Below are 17565 nucleotides of genomic sequence, written 5' to 3'. Positions count from 1 at the left end.
TGGGTGTCATGTGCCTGGCACTGGGAGGTTATAAAGTACAGTGGGGGGCAGCGGGGGTCTGGTCCGGGCGGGAGTGCAACCAGGAGGCTGAGGCCAGAGCAGGAATGAGTGGGACATACCCAGGGACAGACAGCCCTTGGGGACAAAACAAGGAGAGGGGCAACGATTCCTTAGCTTCAGGGCCAGGGGATGGTGAGGACACCAGTGGCTGTGCCTCGTTCCTCCCTGCCCAGCATAGGACACGCACAGATCAAGACCCCAGCCCGCCAGCCAGCTCTCAGCAGGCTTCCCAGCATTTCCCTCTCCGTGCCACCTGCCGGGATCTGCGCCAAACTCCCTCCTCATTCCAGGCTTAGCTGGATGACACACTCAGCTGCTTTAAAGCTCCCTGGTCAATCTGTTCCCAGGGCCACAGCTGCACTAGGTCCCCAAGAAGCCCTCCGGCTCCGCTCCTCTGCTGGGGAGGGGAGGAGGCCAGGGTGAGCACCTGCTCCACAAGCAAGCCAGACGGCCTAGAAGCCAGGGGACCAGGAGCCAAGCTCTAGCAGCAGCACCAACGTTCCCTGCGTGGGGTCCCTTGGGGACCTGGGGGCGTGCAGCCTGGGAAGGCCTGTAAACTCTTTTCTCTGGGGTCAGTCTTTTTCTGTTCCCCTAGGGTACAAGGGGTTCCGTGTACAACAGCTGCCTTCCCCATGCTCTCTCCCAGCCGGGGGCCTCTCCTGAGAGTCCAGGAGGCAGCAGGGGCATGGGCCGGACCGCACCCAGTCTCTAACCCACACAGGATGTACAGTGCCTCCCACCAGGGCTGCTGCGAGGCTCAGGCTGGGCTCCCACCTGAAAAGTCTGATAGACCCTGGCCCCCGGCAGGCTCCTAGGCCCCCCTGCAGGGGAACAGGTTTATTACACTGTCTGCCCTACACAGTTGGACCTACGTGGCTGTTTGCAAAGCACGCCTGCAGGTGGACAGGACGGGTATTACTGGTAGCCGTATTTTCCCAATGAAGAAGCCAAAGTTCAGAGAAGCTCAGTAATTTGCTCAAGGCCACACAGTTGGGAAGCAGTAAATCCAGTGCTGTGTCTTCTATCAGACTGAGGTTGCTGCGGCCTCCTAAAGAGGAAAGGTTTGGCCAGGCAAGGGCAGGACAGGCCTTTGCTAAGCACTGGCTCTCTCTGGGGCTTGCACACAGTTAATTCCCCAAGGCATCTAGGAGGAATGCGTCCTTATCATCTCTGTTTTTCAGGGGGGTGGGGGGAGCCAAGGTTCAGACAGTGACTTCTTCAAGATCATAAGCTGGGGAGTGGTGGAGCTAGGATTTAAACATAGGTCTGTTGTGTCCTGAAGACGGCGAATTTCCTTCTACACTAAGCCCCTGTCCCAGGCCAGGGGTGGGGAGGACATAGGACCCACTGACCTTTGCCCCCACTCTGCCCTGCCTCTCCTCCCTCTCACTGGTCCCTCTCCAGACATTTCCATACACCTGCCCCTGACTTCTTCGCACTTTCTGTCCCCAGGGCCTCACTCCACCTCCCACTGATGGGCCCTCCCACTGGTCCTAGGGACTCAGGGATGAGCCAAAAGGTTGCAAGGACTTTATCTGCTACAGGTGGTGACTCTTGTCCCCAGTGCACCTGGAAGAGGGGCGGGGGGTGGAACTCTCTCCCGAAGATCATGGTCACACAGGCAGATGGGGAATTACCGGTGGCCTCTGACTCAGCCTGGCTCCACCTCCCACTCCAGCCCACACTGGGGTCCTCCACCTTCTCCCACAAGAAGGAGAGGAGAGGGGCACCCTGGGAATCTGGGAGTACAGCCTGGAGTCTGCTGCACGCTGGAAATTCTTTTGAAGTCCCCCGTTTTATCTTTCAACTTCATGTGAATTTTTCATTACAGGCCATAAAATATCCATGTTTGCTTTAATATTAAAATGTTTAAATTTACTTACCAATTAAATGACTTAACTTCTGCCACCACCCCCCCGCCCCTCCCAGTCCTCAAGCAGAATTAGCAGTGGTGCGCTTTGGTAAGTGCAGGTGCCTGACCTCTGGCTCCGGGGGCCCTCTCACCTCCAGCTGCTGCAGCCCTCCCTCCCTCTGCTGTCCCTTTCGCTAGGGCCACCATGCACCCTGACTCTCCACCCTGAAAGGAGAAAATCCTGCCCTGTGGAGAACATTTCCTTGACGGGCTGAGTTACAAATCTGAACTCCCAGCTCCCCCTTGCCTACTTGCTCGACTTTCCCATTCTCAGCTGGAAGGGGCTGACAGAAAGGAACCAGCTGTCTTCTGCGCTGGCCAGAGACTCTGGCTCTGCCTCTGAGGCTGAGGCATCGGCAGGCAGGCACCTAGAGCCCACGGGCGGTACCCCCGGGAGCACTGTTCCTCTTGGCCAACCGCGGGGCTCCCACCAGACTCTGAGGTTCTGGCCCCCAGAAGCCTGGGCTTGGGGCTGGCCCCAAAGCCTACTTGAACAGTGTCCGGCTCTCCTGCTTTATTCTGAAGGGACCCATGAGCCTGCATCTCTCCTCACTTTGATCAGACTCCCAGGCCTGGGCTCCCTTCCTCCAGGTTCTCAGGTGGGACTGAGGCTGAGGATGGATGTGTAGATGGGGGAGAAAGGGGCCTGTGCAGGCAGGCCTGGGCTCACAGGCAGGTTGTCTTACTGCCCATTCCAGAAGGAAGTCCCGGCTCTGCCACAACTCACAGTACAAGTTCTCTGCTCTCTAGAGGCTTCTGGTTCAAGGCAGAGAGCAGGAAAGTTGTGAAGGTGGTGATAGGGGTCCAAGGACAGGGAAGGTCAGTGAGCTGGGCAGCTGGAAGACTGCACCCCATGGCCCAGCCCTAATGGTCCCAGGTGCCCGCAGGACACACATGCCTGCTGTTTAGAGCATACATGCATGCACACGTGTGCGTGCGTGTGTGTGTGTGCAGGGGGGATGCCGTGACACTCACCGGGGGGTGCTTGCGCTTCCGCCCAGGCCGCCCCACCTTCCGTGCAGTCGTGCTGGGCTCCTGCCGCTCCTCCTTGCCACGAGCCTCCTCCTGCTCCTCTCCCTCCTGTGGGTACAGACATAGCCTGTGAAGCCGGGGCTGGACCCAAGAGGCCCCCTCCCCTGTCCCCCGACCCCCACAATGGCCACACTTCCAGAGCCACGCCAGGCTGTTCCCCCTGGCAGGGCTGGCCTTCATCTGTCTCTGGCCTGGCAATGCCAGAGCCAACCCTTCGGGTCCCATGGAAATAAAACCTCAGGGGACTTCAGGATAGAAGCCGCTGCCCCGACGCCCTGCCACTCTCCCTCCAGGTGGAGACGTTTCCTTAACCACGGAATCACAACACATGCTCTGACAAAAGTGTGTTTCTGGATAGGAGTTTATTTCCATGAAACACATTTTACATGGGTACAAAAATTAAATGAGTCATATATTTAATTGATCACCTTTCTCGAAAATAAGATCCCCTTAAAAGAAATATAAATATAGCGATTGGAAATAGGAGCAACACTTGGAATGAGGACCATGGCCAGCGATAGAGAACTTTCGAGGCCCCTGTGAATACACCTGCTCAAAAGCGCTTGCCCGTATGCCTGTTACCCCACAGGAGCATCTCAGGGACAGCATCTTGGTTCATCTGAATGCCCTCCCTGCATTCAGGGAGTTCTAGACCCCAAGTCGGGTTAGGGGACCCATCTCACCCAGCACCTGGCAGGGCCGGGCCCTGCTGCATTGTCTCATGGAGCACAGAGGCATAAACCTAGAAAGTCCTTCTGCCTCACCGCTCCACCGGCCCAGCCACAAACCACCCACGGGTCGCTTCTGACTCAGCCGGCTCCAGCATGACTAATCACAAACAGAAACAACGCCGGGGAAGGAGAAAGGGACCCTGACCCAGCGGAGGGACCATGGGCTGCTCTTCAAGCCCCTGCAGGGCGTCAGGAGCCAAAGATGGCTTCAGAGTCCTCCCTGGGGAGGGTGCCTCCCCGGAGCAGCACCAGTGCCACGGGAGAGAAAGGCAGGGTGCCCAAGTTCCCAGTGGATTTAATCAGGATGTCCCTCAACATCCTACTCAACTTTCATTTTCTGTGATTTCAAAATAGCTTGTGGTTTGCCTGTCTGTGGGCGGGAGGGGAGGGTCCAGGGTGGAGAGAGAGTCTGCACCAGGACCAGAGACCCCTGACAGGCTCTTTTCAGGAAAACATGGCAGAGAAGCTGTGAGAGCAGGAAGGCCACAGGGGGGACAAACTGCCTGTGGAGGGGCAGGGCACGTACCCCACGGTAGGCCAGGCCTCTGGTTCTGGGCCGTTCATGAGATCCCCGCAGACACCCCTGCAGAAGAGGTGATCACCTGGATCGCAGAGAGAAGGTACCCTAATCCTGGTGACAGTTTCCAACTGGATCTACGCGCCATGGTGGTGAATTTCAGGCCGAGATGGTGCTTTTGGTCTGACTCCACTGCAGCCAGGTGGGCACTGTCTTGATCATTCTGACTAGCTCACTCAGCATTTACAAAATGGAGTCGATGTCAGGTCATGTGAGGTCACGCAACGGCCTGGGACTTAGAGCAGACCAACATGGGTTGGGCCCGGCTTGTCTATCAGCTAGTTAGTCTACCACCTTCTCCGGGCCTCACTCTCCTCATCCATAAAAGGGGAGCATGAAGGTGCCCGTTCTGCCAGCTTCTCAAGTTTTTAGTAGGAATGAACAAACGTTCTGCCCCCTGTATGTTTTGTGCACTGATGAGTTCCCAGAGCCCAGCCCCAGCCCTGCACGAAGTGAGTAGTCCACATGCCCCCCCACGCCCCCCCCCCCATATACTCAGGGGCAGCAGGAGGCCCACTCAGCCCCTGTGTTTGCCTGGAAAGCGCGAGGCCAGACCTTGCCAAGCCGCTGGCCACTCTTCACGGCGGAGCCCCTCAAACTGCTATGCACAAGGCAACGGGCAAGAAGGGGGCACCAATGTGGATCAGGGTCAGTCTGGGTGGTCATAGGGTATGGAAAAACTCCTACTGCCCAGAAATTCTGGGCTATGAACTATTTCTTTAACGGACTGCATTTCTGACAGAAGGATTCATCTGAGTTTCTTTGATTCCGAACGGACCACAGATGCAAAGGCCATTCGGAGCCCCTGCTCAGCACAAAGGAACCTCGGTTACCCCACTGCAACGACCTAATAAAGACACTTGACACTGTGGGACCCCTGAGCCCTGGCTTCCATCAGTACGGGGAGAAGGGGGGGCCCCCCCCGGGGGTACTAGCAGGGGGCTCCGGCGCCACCTCGAGACAGCGGGGAGTCTGCACGGGCTAAGCGCATGTGCAGGAGGTGCTCGCTGCTCAACACACCCCAGGAGGAAGGAATGCTCCGATGCCGGATGCGGTGGATGCCGTGCCACCGAACCAGGCCCTGACGTGTTGCGAGTGTGGACATCACCAGGGCAGGCCGCCACGTGCAGAGCCCAGGGCAAGGTGCGCTATGCCCCATCTGGCATTCAGGCCTCAGGCTCCCCTGGTTTGTGCCCAAAGAAACGAAATCTCTCCCCAGAGCCTGGGTGGGGGCTCGAACCTAGGTCTGCGCAACTCCTGGCCCATGCCCCTTCCATCAGGCCCTAAAGTACGGCTCTGTGAAAAGCATGTCATTTGGGGCCAACAGACACTCTTTCTTGAGGTAGCGATGTCATGAGAGCACAGAGAAGGGCGGTGGGGCCTCCTGCTCCAGGTCTGCCCGAGTTCACAGAGTTGGGGGGACAACACACAGAGGGGGGTGAGCAGATGGCTCAGGGCCATGGCCCTCAAGGAGGCCTATCAAGTGGTCCATTCTCACATCTATCATGGGGCCGGGCTCACTCAATATCTTTTGCTGATGGGCTGAGCAAAGGAATGTGAAATATGCTTATCAAATCTGCAAATGGCACTGAACTCAGCACCAGCGTCACTAATAGCCTGAAAGGGAACAATCTGATCCACAGTGACTTGGAGCAGCTGGAAAACAGTAACAAACTGAGCGGAACAGACATGAGCCCAGGTTGGTTTCCTCCTCCGTCCACTAAGGGGACTGAATTAGACAGTCCCTATGGTGGGAGGTGGCAGGAGAGGGGCAGAGATTCTGGTCGGGTGGGATTTGAAGAGGGCGGGGTTGGGGGGGAGGTGAGGGGACATTCTGCCCTGCTCTTGACTCACTAGTAGCTTCAGGCTCTTAACCCTGAGTCTTGTTTCCTCACTACAAAGCAGGGATGGTAACGTCTTGACAGCAAGGCTGTGACAATTCAATGAGGTAATCATATATCCAAAGCTGACACGATATAGTCCATCAAGAACTGCTAACTTCCACGCCACATGTCCTGAGCAGAACTGTTCACAGAACTGCATCCCTCCCTCTTCCCCCTGCCCGCCCTCCCCATCCCCATCCATATCCCAGTGCCCTGCATTTGCAGCCATCACTCACTGCTACAAACCCCAGCATCTGGCTGGTCGACTGCAGTGAGATATTCAGGAACACGGGGCTCTCTGATCTTTCCAAAATGCAAAGCTGATTATGTCACTCTGCAGAGCTTAAGCCCTTGCCGAGGGGGCTTCCAGGGGCCTCCAGGATCAAGCCAAGCTCCTTAGCCCGTGTGAAGGAAGGCCCCCAGGATCTGGCGGGCGGCCTTGGTCTCCTCTCCCCACTGCCTTCCCCCCACCCATCGCCAACAGACTGCACCAGGTGCAAGAGCAGGCAGCTTCCCTCCCCGGCACCTTGGCATAGACCATTTCTTCTGCCCCAGCTACCTCCCCCTCAGGTTGACCAGCAAACCCTTACTCCTCCAACCTCATTTCGCAGATTTCCTTCCCCCAGGCTCCCTCCTCTGATCCTCTGACTGAGGCCATAGATCCTCTCTCCCCCACAGCACCCACTCCCCAGCACTGTAACTGCCATAGACAGGCCATGAGCCCCTTGGGGGGAGGGACCGTGTGTGTCTTAACCTCAGCACCCCCAGTGCCTAGACCAAGTCACCTAGCATGAGGCAGGCACTCAAAATCCCTTGATGAGTGAATGTCACATAGTAGGTACTCAGTAAGGGAGTTCACACACACACACACAGGTACACATGTAAATCCACAGACCAGCACAAATATAACTGTGCCTGAGGTTTCAGTGTTGCTCTGATCTTTATGATTTCAAATCAGGAAACAGGATGACTAAAATGTACTTTCTAGGCTTAAACACAATCATGTCGCTTTACATTTATGTAACTCTTTGCAGCTTTCAAAGCACCTTCACATTTGGTGGCCTGTCAGATTAGGTAGTTACCATCAGCCTCTCTAAACTTCTGAGGCTATGATTTGACCTAGATTTTAACACCGCTCACTGGATGGATTATTTTAAGCCACATACAACTTCTCATTCTGATGAGCTGGACTGGGACGATAATAATCTCTCACAGTTGTACGGTACATGGTAATTAACACAGCATTTTCACATACATTGTGTCATTTTATTCTTCTGCTTTATAGCAAGCGGAGCACGTATTATTTTCTTCCATCACACCTGCGGGAACTCTGAAGCTCAGAGGGGTTGTCTAACTTGCAGAGATCAGAGAGCCAGGAGAAAAGGCTTTAGAACCAACATTTAAATCTTTGATTCCCAGCTCGAGGGTCTTTCCGCTGTAACACACCACTCTAGCCTACTACCCTCTGTGCTCCCGACGTGTGTCACTGTGTGCGTCACCGGGAAGCCACGAGCCACAAGCCACGAGCACACAGGCAATCCAAGGCAGAGGCACACACTGGCATTTGCATCCTGTCTCTGGGGCTCCGGCCCGGACACAGGACCCCTCCCCTGAAGAGATCTATGTCCCACCCAGAGCCAGCCCGCCAGATGTACGTGCTCCCTTCAGAACACACGCCGGATGCTACCGACCCAGCATCCGCTGAGCAGATGTCTCAAGTTGGTGTTTGAGTGGAGGGGATGAACTCGCCGGATCTAGCCAGCCACTTGCCCAGACCCTTTGGGACAAGAAGCACGTACAGCCTTGGCCAGCTGGCTGGCTGGCCTCCAGGGGTCCGTCTGTGATCGCAGAATTCGGTGAAACCAACTGGCCTCTCCGCCAGGCCTGGTCCCAGTCTGGGCTGCCTGAGGCCCAGGTCTGCAGAGTGACGGCCACAGGACACCACACACCACACTGCACACACGTGTGCACACACACACACACGCTCACGGGTGCCGCGTGCCAGGGCTGGCGGGGTGGGGGGATGAGGCTGCGGTGGGAGTGACCACATGGTGGCCCCTGGGATGGCTGCACACCCTCATACTTCTGCATACCCTCCAAAGCCCCCTGTGTTAACGATCTCAGTCACCTCCCAAAGCTATCAGCCCTGTTTCAATTATTCAACAATATTCAACACATATTCATTGACCGCTTAGTCGGCTTCACACTATATATCTGGATGAAAGCCTCCATCCCTCCCAAAAGGCCATGCTCCTGGAGGGCCCGGCCATGTCCTGTTTGGCTCTCCACGCCCCCACAGCTCCCGGGTACCTGCACACAGCAGGTGCTCCACGAGTGCCGAATGGCTGAAAACGGTGGTGCTTGTGGGATTTCCTGGGCCCCCCAGCTAGGGCTGCAGCCCTCTCCCACAACCTGCGTGCCATGCTGGGGCTTCACTGCCTTCCAGAATGGAGACTCCATGAGCCACAGGCCCAATGCACAGCAGCTCAGCCCAGCCACGTCAACCTCTGTGGCCTCGAGGCTGACGTGAAGCCAGGCCAATGAGCATGCTCAGAAACATTTATCCAGCACCTACTGTGTACTAGATACAAAGATAAGCAAATAGAACACTCAGTTTAGAAAGAGAGAGAGAGAGAGAGAGAGAGAATCATAAAGAAGTACCTGAGTAGAATGTCCCCCTCCGTGGACCCGAGCCTACCCCGGCCCTGTACAGCCCACCCATACCACCAGGGACCCCCTTTCTGGAAGCACTACAACACTACATAGGGCATGATTTTTTTCTTAGTTTACAGAGGGAAAGAATCCAGATGAAACCGTTCATAGCCACGTGACCTTTGCGAACTTTCTTAACCCCCCTGTGCCTCAATTCCTCACCTCTGAAATGGGGATAATGAGAGGAGATGCCTCCAGGGCAGCCGTGAGGATTAAGTGAGTTAATTGCCAAGCCAAGCAAACTCCTTTCTATGACCTTCCATACTGTGCAAACATTGCGTGGGACGATTATAAGTAATATCCGTAATTGCTCTGTGGCTCTCCGCAGCATGGCAGGGCCAGGCTGAGGTGCCAGAGAGGAAGGGCATCACCTCCAGTTCCCCCTCATCCTGGGATACCCACGGCAGCCTGCCCTTTCCTGTTCTGTAGAGCTGAGCTCGGCTATTCCCGCCCAGGCCCTGGGGGACACGCTTCTTGGCAGGGAGGGGCTCCATCCCTAGCCTGAGTCCTGAAGGCCTGAGGGACCCACATCCGAGCCTCTGAAGGCAGCCACGGCCTCTCCCAACAAGAGTTAGGGCTCCCTGTCTCTGGCTTCAGTGTTTCATCTATTCAATGTGTGAAGGGAAGAGGGACCTCAGGCCTGCCTATTCTCGGGGACCCAGAAATAACCTTCCTTCCACACGCCAGGTTCTCCATGGACTTTCAGGCCACACCTTTCACACCCCACCTGTATTTTCCACTCTCGCCCCGTGGATCTACAGCACGAATGTGCAGGCAGGTGGGTAGGTAAAGAGACTGTTAGGTAGGTAGTAGCAAGCTAGCTAGTTACCCAAAGCGAGTCCCAAGACTAACAGAATACATGCCAGGCCCCCATGTTAAACACACACCATGTCAACCTCTCATTTCCCTGCTCAGAGGCCACATGAGCGAGTCACACAGCAGAGTCCAGATTCAAACACAGGCCTGTCTCCAGAGTCCCAGTGACGCCCACTCACAACTGTATCAACAGCGGGTTACCTGAGCCGGACACGCACAGTCTACTTCCTTTCCCTGTACCGCACGGAGTGCGCACATTTGATGAACTGAAGGTCTCCAGCGACCCCGTGTCCAGCAGGTCTATTGGTGCCATTTTTCCAACAGCCCTTTGCTCACTTCATAGTCTCTGTGTCACATTCTGGTAATTCTTGCAATATTCCAAATTTTTCCTCATTATTATTATTATATTTGTCGTGATGGCCAGCGATTACAACTTGCTGGAAGCTCAGAGGGTTGGCATGTTTTAGCGCGACTTTTAAATGAAGGTATGTAAATTTCTTTAGACGTGTCATTGCACACCTGATAGACTCCAGTAGAGTACCAATGTAACGTATATGCGTTGGGACATCAAAAAAAATTCATCTGACTGGCTTCATTGGGATCCTGGCCTTAGAGTGGTGATCTGAGCCGAGCCGGCAATCTCCCTGAGGTACGCCTGTCCTGTCTAACTCAGAGAACTTTAGAGCATCCCAGCACGAACACACAGGTCCCCGTCAACGCAGGGGCGGGCCCCGTGTGCTTCACACACCTGCTGCACGTGCCCAAGCATCTTATCAACTCCACTGAGCTAAAAATGGATGCGCCCTTCTTCCTAACTGGGCTCCTGAAGAGGGAAGGGGAACGTGGCCTCTTCTGTAACTGCTTGAATGTACTAAGAGGGCTGCTATTTCAACAACCCCTACAGTGACTATTACAAAGCAAAGAGCCGGCCCTCAGCAACGGTGTGTGGGCATCTGAGTGTAATGAAGGCAGAACGTGCCCAAGCAGGCAACAGACCTATGGACCAGCAAGAACAACGGAGAGCGGAGCTGGGAGAAGCCCACCCAGGGTGCCCCCAAGCCTGTGTACTGCCCACAGGAAGTGGTTCGTGCCCAAGGGAAGTCAGCACCTGCCAGGCCTCTGGGGTGGCCTTGGGTGAGGAGGGAGAAGCCCGGCCACGGCACTGGCCACACACACATTCACACTCACGCATGCACACAGCACACTGGCTGTGCTCCCCCAACATCAATCCGCACCCCTCCTGTCGCTTCTACTCCCCAGCTAGGCAGGAGAGGCCTCCCTGCTCCAAACGGTAGGCATGACCTATAGCTTCCTACCCCCTCTCCTTTACTAGGCCCTCCAGGAATGTTTATTCAGTTCATCCGACAGACCTGCGGAGCCCTACTATGTGCTGGTACTGGGGAAGGTACCTGGAAGGAAACAGAGGAAGAGGAGAAAAGAGAAACAACGCAGGAGGGAGGGAGAGAGGCACGCAGGCGGGGAGGGAAGAAGGGCAAGCAGCTGTGTGGCCACAGTACTGTCTTCACGGAAGAGTGTGTGTCCGGAGTGCGTGTGTGTTGTGTGTGTGTGCGCGCATGCTGGCCTTGTATGTGAATTCTTACTGTAGATGAAGCGCACCCCAACCTCAACCCCAGGGCAAGAGCATGGCCACACCGAGTAAAGCATTCTCTGACCATCCCAACTTCCAGTCTGGACCAACACCCTTGAACCTGCAGCAGAAGCACCGTGGGCAGGGCTGTGGGCATCACGGCTTTATGTGGGCGGGAAGGCTAGGGGGAGCCTGCCTGAGTGCCACGGCCCCGGAAGAGCATTCACTGGCTGTGTGACCTTAATCAAGTGACCCCACGTGTTTAGGCACGCATTTAGTCGTTCAGAAGATAGAGTGCTGAAAAATACAGCCTACCTTATGCAGCAACCCTAAGAGCGAAATAAGAGCGAACTAAGATCACGCGAGCGCAGAGCTTAAAGTAGCAGCTGGAAGGGAGTCCGCACTCGGCGCACCTTGGCTGTTGTGTTTCTGAGGCCGGAGGAAAGAAAGCGGGGAGCCGCACGATCGGGGGCCCAGCCTTGGGCTTCGACTCTTGGCCAGGCAATAATTCACATGTGGGAATCTGAGGAGGCCCTTCTAGCCCCAAGGTTGGAATGCTCTTGGTTTCCTTTCCTGCTCCCTCTGTTCCCCCTCCCCTCCCCCCTGTGCAGGGCCCGATACCCCACCCAGGCTCCTGGCCTCCTAGGAGGGACAGGCCTCTCTGTCACCTCCCACCCATCTCCCATAAAGCCACCTCACCCTCCCTCCACTGTGGCCACATTTCCCCAACTGACCCAGCCTGGTGAGAACCCCAGCGCTCAGCCCCCCAAAACCTGCATTGTCCCAGCGTCCCCGCTCGTTCCCTCCCCAACCAACATGGACAGCAGGGTAGGGGAGGCTGCGGGACGAATGGATGCTGGGCAGGCGTCTCTGTGCACTTCCAGCCATAAGCGAGCTCCCCGGCTCTCACCCCTGGCTCTGCACCCAGCCTGCCTGATCGAGGCCCCGGGCTGTTCCCCTGTGGAGGGGTCTTACCGCTCTCATTTTCCTTCCAACCCTAGCCACAAGATACTTCCTGAGCACCAACTCCACGCTAGTCAGGCCCCGCCCTCCAGGGGCAGCAGTGGGGCTGGGTGTTGCCCACACGGGTACTTCTCAGATGCCCTAGAGAGAGGCCTGGCTACAACAAGGACGGCTGGGCTCGAGCCCCACAAGCTCTGACTGGCATTTCTTAACCTTTCCAGGAGCCACCGGTGTTCTCAAAAGAACCACGGGTCCCCTCCAAACCGTAATTCAAGGCAGACCGAAAGCAGCAAGGGCTTTGACCGGAGAGGAGCGGTGAGAATCAGGGAGAGGGCCCACCAGGCAGAGGAAGGAGCATAAACAAAGGGCTGGAGGTTCCAGGAAGTACCACAGTGGAAGGTGCGTGAAGGCGTGGCCGGGAAGGAGGCTGGAAGGGCACGTGGGGCCCAGGGCCAGCGGGTAGCCACACCCCTTCCCTCTGGCTCACCAGACAGTTCCTTAGTGCCAGGTGCTCCTGGCAACTCGGCCAGGCTCCTTGGGCGGTAGCTCAAGCCCATCTTCCCCCTCCGCGGTGACATGGCACCGCAGCCCCAGGCCTGGCTTTCTCCAGCTGCCGTGGGAGACTGGCAGTGTCTCTACCCGCCCTCCGCCGAGGCTCCCTGGGCGGCTCCCAGGGCAGCTCCCCTGAGCTGCGGAAGCCAGCCCAGAGGGACTGGAGAGGTGGGCCAGGTGAGCCAGTGTGCGCCCGGTGGGCGTGGGCAGCTGGGGAGGAGCCCCGCTCTATCAGCACCAGGATCTGGGGCCGGGTATGTGTTTGTTGCCACATGAGCCAGAACAGTTACTATGGGTAGATAATAATAGCAATCGTAATCCCTCATAATTGGACCAGACTTCGCTGTTTGCAGGGCATTTCCATGCCCATGACCTCATCTGACTTCCCCAACCACCCTGTAAAACAGACACAGCTAGAGTTACTATCCCCACTTTACAGCTGAGCAAACGCGAGCCCAGATGGCCTGAAGTCACATCTCCAGGAAGTGGCAGACTCAGGCCTGGGACCTGGGGCTTCTGACTCTGTCCAATGCTCTTTCTCGATCTTGAACTGTCAGAACAGAGAGCCTGCTCTGCCGCTCTCCGTGCGAGGGAGCCAGGGGCTCTGGTATCTAGGGCAGCACTGGTAACGAGAGAAGCTTGGCCTGACTGTCCCCACCTTGCCCATCTGCGGGGGTGGGGGGGCAGCTGATCACCAACTGCAAGTGTACGGACACAGAGCTCTGTCAGCACGAGTCCAGGCATCAGACCGGGTAGGGAGCTCAGGGTCACCTAATCCAATAGAGGAGCAAAACAGACCCGACCAGGGGAAGGGAATTCTGCAGAGCCGCAGGTGGCCCCGACTCTGTGTGGATCGACTGCTGCCCGAGACAGGAGTAGCTCGGAAGGCCCAGAGAATAAACTGGACTGCCTGTTCTTTTTCTGTGGGGTCAGGAAGAAGGGGACCCACAGCCCCTAGGAGCCTGGCTCAGCGGACCACGGCAAGCCCTTTCTCCGCCACCTGCTGGGTATACACCCCCGACTAGGGCATCCCGCATGATTCCAGGCTACAGAGGCAGGTGCCAGGGCTTCGTGCGCACACCTGCATGTCTCCACACAAGGACTGATCCAGTGGGAAAGGTTCTGATCCAGCAGGCTCTCATCTGGACCCACCACTGGGTAGCTGGGCTCAGCTTCCTCATCTGTAAACGAGGGCCATCTGTCCTTGCCCCACTTATTTCAAGGGTTGTTCCTGAGAGCAAACTGGCTGGAAACCACTCAGAAAACAGAAACAAGCTGTAAGGCTGAGGGAGCCCAGGAAGGAGCTGAGCACGCGTGGGGGCACATCAGGGAGCATAAGCAGGGGGCGGGTCTCAGAGCTGTCCCCGATGGTGGGCAAGCAGATGGGATGCTCCTTGCAGTGTCCAGGGGGCCCATATCTGGTGCCAGGTGTCCACTCTGGTTCCAGAAGGACAAACTATACCCCCCACCTAGCATCGCCACCCCTCCCTCCTGCTCAGGAAAAGGGGAACAGGCAGAGGGAACTGTGGGGACCAGGGCACAGCAGACAGGACATCCCAGAAAGGCCTATGGCTAGCACAGCTTCCCCAGAAAGGTGGCGGGGTTTACCATCTCACTGACAGAGAGTGAAAACAGAGTCTAACTGTTGGGGTTCAGGGCAGCTTTGCCTATAGATGGACGCAGCTTGGTGAGGTCCCAAGGCAGCCTGTCGCGGCCAAGCAGGGATCTCTACGGGGCTGCTGGGATCTCCTTTGATTCAGGCCCGTCCTGGAGTTCAACAGAGGGTGATGAGCTCACCCCGCAGGGGGCTCCGAGAACAAGGACGTCATTGGCTCCATGGTCAGAAGTGACACTCAGAGCCCAGGGTGGGGGTGAGGGGCAGGAAATCACCATCTCCAGGATGACTGGTGTCACCGTGTGCCTGGCGCTCTGAGAGGGGGAGCCCTCACGTGGCCTCCTAGCTACAGAGCCTCCCCAAACTTGCCTTTGGCCTCGCAGAAGCAGAGGCAGCTAAGACAGGTCAAGGACCCCCTGAGGATACAGAGCTGGTAGATGCGAATCCAGAAAGGAAGCTGGGTTTGGGGACACTTTGCCAGGCTGTCCCCCCACACTGCATACAGACCCGGGGCTTGAACCTCTGCTCAGACACCAGGGGAGTTAGAAAGCCTGGATCCCAGAGCGACTGCTTCAAATTCCTGCTGTACCCCCAGGACCGAACGTCTACAACCCATGGCCCAAACAGGGACACAGCCCTCCCCATGGCCCAGTGTGGAGACTGAGCTGCACGGTCCAGCGCTCAGCATGCCAGGGCTGTCACCAGGGCTGTCATTACCTGGGGAGGGCCCCTCCCCCTCCCCCCTCCCCTCCCCCCTCCCCTCCCACGGCTGCGGCCAGAGGGTCCCTCACCTTGCGGTCCTCCTCCCGCTCCGGAGCGGAGCTGCTGGTGTCCCCAGGGCCGCTGGAGGGCATGGCGGGCAGCTGGGCGGTGGGAGGCAGGCTGGGGCTGCGCGGGGCTGGGGGGCTGCTGGGCTTTGGGGAAGGAATTATCGTGGTCTTTGTCAGCAAGAGTTAGAACTTAGACATAGATCCCGGTGAAACTCTGCCTCCGGCTGTGGGGTGTGGGCTTCCAGTAGCTCCACCTGTGGGGGGAGACAAGAGGGGTTAGCAGGGCAGGGCACCCCCAACCCCAACCCGGGGCCCCACCTGACACCCACCCACCCCCAGTCAGCCCCACGCCGCCCCATGAGGCCTGTTCCTCCGAACTCACTCCTCTTCCCAGGCTCACCGGCAGCTCGGGCCAGCCTAGCCCGCCAGAGAGCGGGGGAAACTGAGGCCGACTCAGCTGGCAGGGTCCTGCCTGGCTTCCCTCAGGGCCTCCTCCTGCCTCCAAGGCACCAGCAGTCTCCCCGGGCCTCCGCGTTGCTGTGGTACAGTGGGCGCCAGTTCTGGGCCTTCCAGCGGCCTCCTGCCTCCTCCCTTCTCTTCATTCACGTCTGTTCTCTCCTTTGAAAGCTTCCCGCACCCTCCCTCCCACCCAGCCACCCCCTGGGAAATCCCAGAGGTCCCCAGCCTTGCTACATTTTCCTTCTAATCTGTCCTCCCCTCACGCCCCCACCCCCACACGGCTCCCACCACGTGGAGGAAGTGAGCAGCAGTCACAGGATGTAGTGAAATGAATGTCACCTCACTTCAGAACCAGCGTCTGGGCCCAGAGAAAGCTCAGGTTGAACTCTGGCTGTGGCCAGGCTGAAGGCCTAGGTCTGCAGTGCTGCTGAGAGGCCGTCTTGGTGGGGAGAGGCCACAGCCCAGGCCACGCTACTCTCCCCCCCACCCCACAAATCGGCCCCATTTGCCTCGGGAAACTGGGGGGCTCGAGGGGGCCCTCCACACCCACACAGCTTAATTTTAGGGGCTTTTCATCTTCCCTGCTTCAGGTGTGGGCCTCAAGCCAGTAAAATAACAAAGCCCCTGCCGCAGGCCTCAGCTAGGGATGGGGGTGTTGCGGATTCAACCCCCCCTGCTCACAGACACTGAGTTCTCTGGCTCCCCACCCCCCAGGAGGAAACTCGGGCCAAGCCCCTGCCTCCAGTGCACCCGCCTGCAGGGAGGGGATTGGCAGGAGAAGGAAAGTGGGAGGCAGCTGGATCTGGGCCCACCCACACCCTTCCCCTTCCAGTTCCCGTTCTGCTTCCCCGGCTTCCCCTCCCTCTTGGGCTTCTTCTCCCATCCCCCTCCAGCCAAGGCTCCCTGGAAAACCAGGCACTGGAGAAAGCACAGGCTTGGGTCTCCCAGGGGCGCAGCCCCTTCCCCAGGGAGGCACTTCCCTGGGAGGTGGGCTCTGCCTCCGGTGTGGAGGGGTAGGCTAGAGCTGGGAGGAGCCTCCTTAGGGCCTGGACAGGAGGAGATTTAAGTTAAAACCTCACCAGGCTGAAGGTGCCCCAAGCCCCACAGGTGAGCCCTAAGGAAGCTCCAGGTGCAACTCGAGCTTCTCAGCCCAGCACGGCACTGGGCTCCGTGCACGCCCGCTGCCATGCGTGTCTCTCCAAAGAGAGTGTTGCTTTCTGCGTCAGAGGCGGTGCTAAACCTGCCTGCCCTCCTTTGGAAAGCTGGTAGTACTCTTACTCTCCCTCATTTACAGTTTACAGTGGAACCTCAGGCTCAGAAAGATGAGGATCTGTCTCTACTCCAGAGGTCAAGCACAGGCTTGAATCCAGATCTCTCTCACTAAAGCTCTGAGGCCGATCTCTGGGAAGCTTCGTCCCCCAACTTACACCAGCACCCAGAAACAGCTCTCAACAGTCCATGGGAGAACTGGTCCAACCCAGAACTCCATGAGGCTTCCCTCCATTATTGGCCGGAGACTCCCCTTCAAACCCACACACCGTTTGTTAGCACAAACAAGTCCAATGACCCCCTCACCCCCCACATCAAAACCTTCAAAAGGAGGTGGAAGCTAAGAGAGGCAGAGTCTGGTTGGAGAGAATACTGAACCTGGTGTCAGCAGATGTGGGTTCTAGTCCTGCCTCAGGCTTCCCGCCCTCAGCTTCCTCATCCATGAAATGGGCGAGTTGGATGACATGATCTACAAGGCGTCCTCTAGCCCTGCCCTGCCAAGCTGTTGGAGGCGCCGAGGGCAAAGGGGAGAAGCAGACAAGGCTGGGACACCCTCAGGAGTCCCAGAGCCCCAACATGGAGTCCATGAAGACCAAGAAGGCACAAAGTAGAGGCAGATAACCTTC

General features: G+C 57.3%; 1 protein-coding gene across 1 annotated transcript in view; it reads right to left on the bottom strand.

Annotated features, from left to right (window-relative positions):
* The window catches only part of LOC111154048 (DNA methyltransferase 3 alpha), a 70571-nt gene extending 55179 nt beyond the window's left edge, over positions 1 to 15392 (bottom strand). The window contains exons 1-2 of the mRNA XM_022513402.1: positions 15233 to 15392; positions 2948 to 3052 (exon numbers count right to left, since the gene is read on the bottom strand). Of these exons, the coding sequence (XP_022369110.1) occupies positions 2948 to 3052; positions 15233 to 15295 (168 nt within the window). The 5' untranslated portion in view covers positions 15296 to 15392. The remainder of the gene's footprint in view (positions 1 to 2947; positions 3053 to 15232) is intronic.
* Between the last annotated feature and the right edge of the window lie 2173 nt (positions 15393 to 17565).

Source organism: Enhydra lutris, unplaced genomic scaffold (genome assembly GCF_002288905.1).
Source record: "Enhydra lutris kenyoni isolate GAN:26980312 unplaced genomic scaffold, ASM228890v2 scaffoldscaffold35, whole genome shotgun sequence".
Lineage (NCBI taxonomy): Eukaryota > Metazoa > Chordata > Mammalia > Carnivora > Mustelidae > Enhydra > Enhydra lutris.
This window is presented reverse-complemented; position numbering and strand designations above follow the sequence as displayed.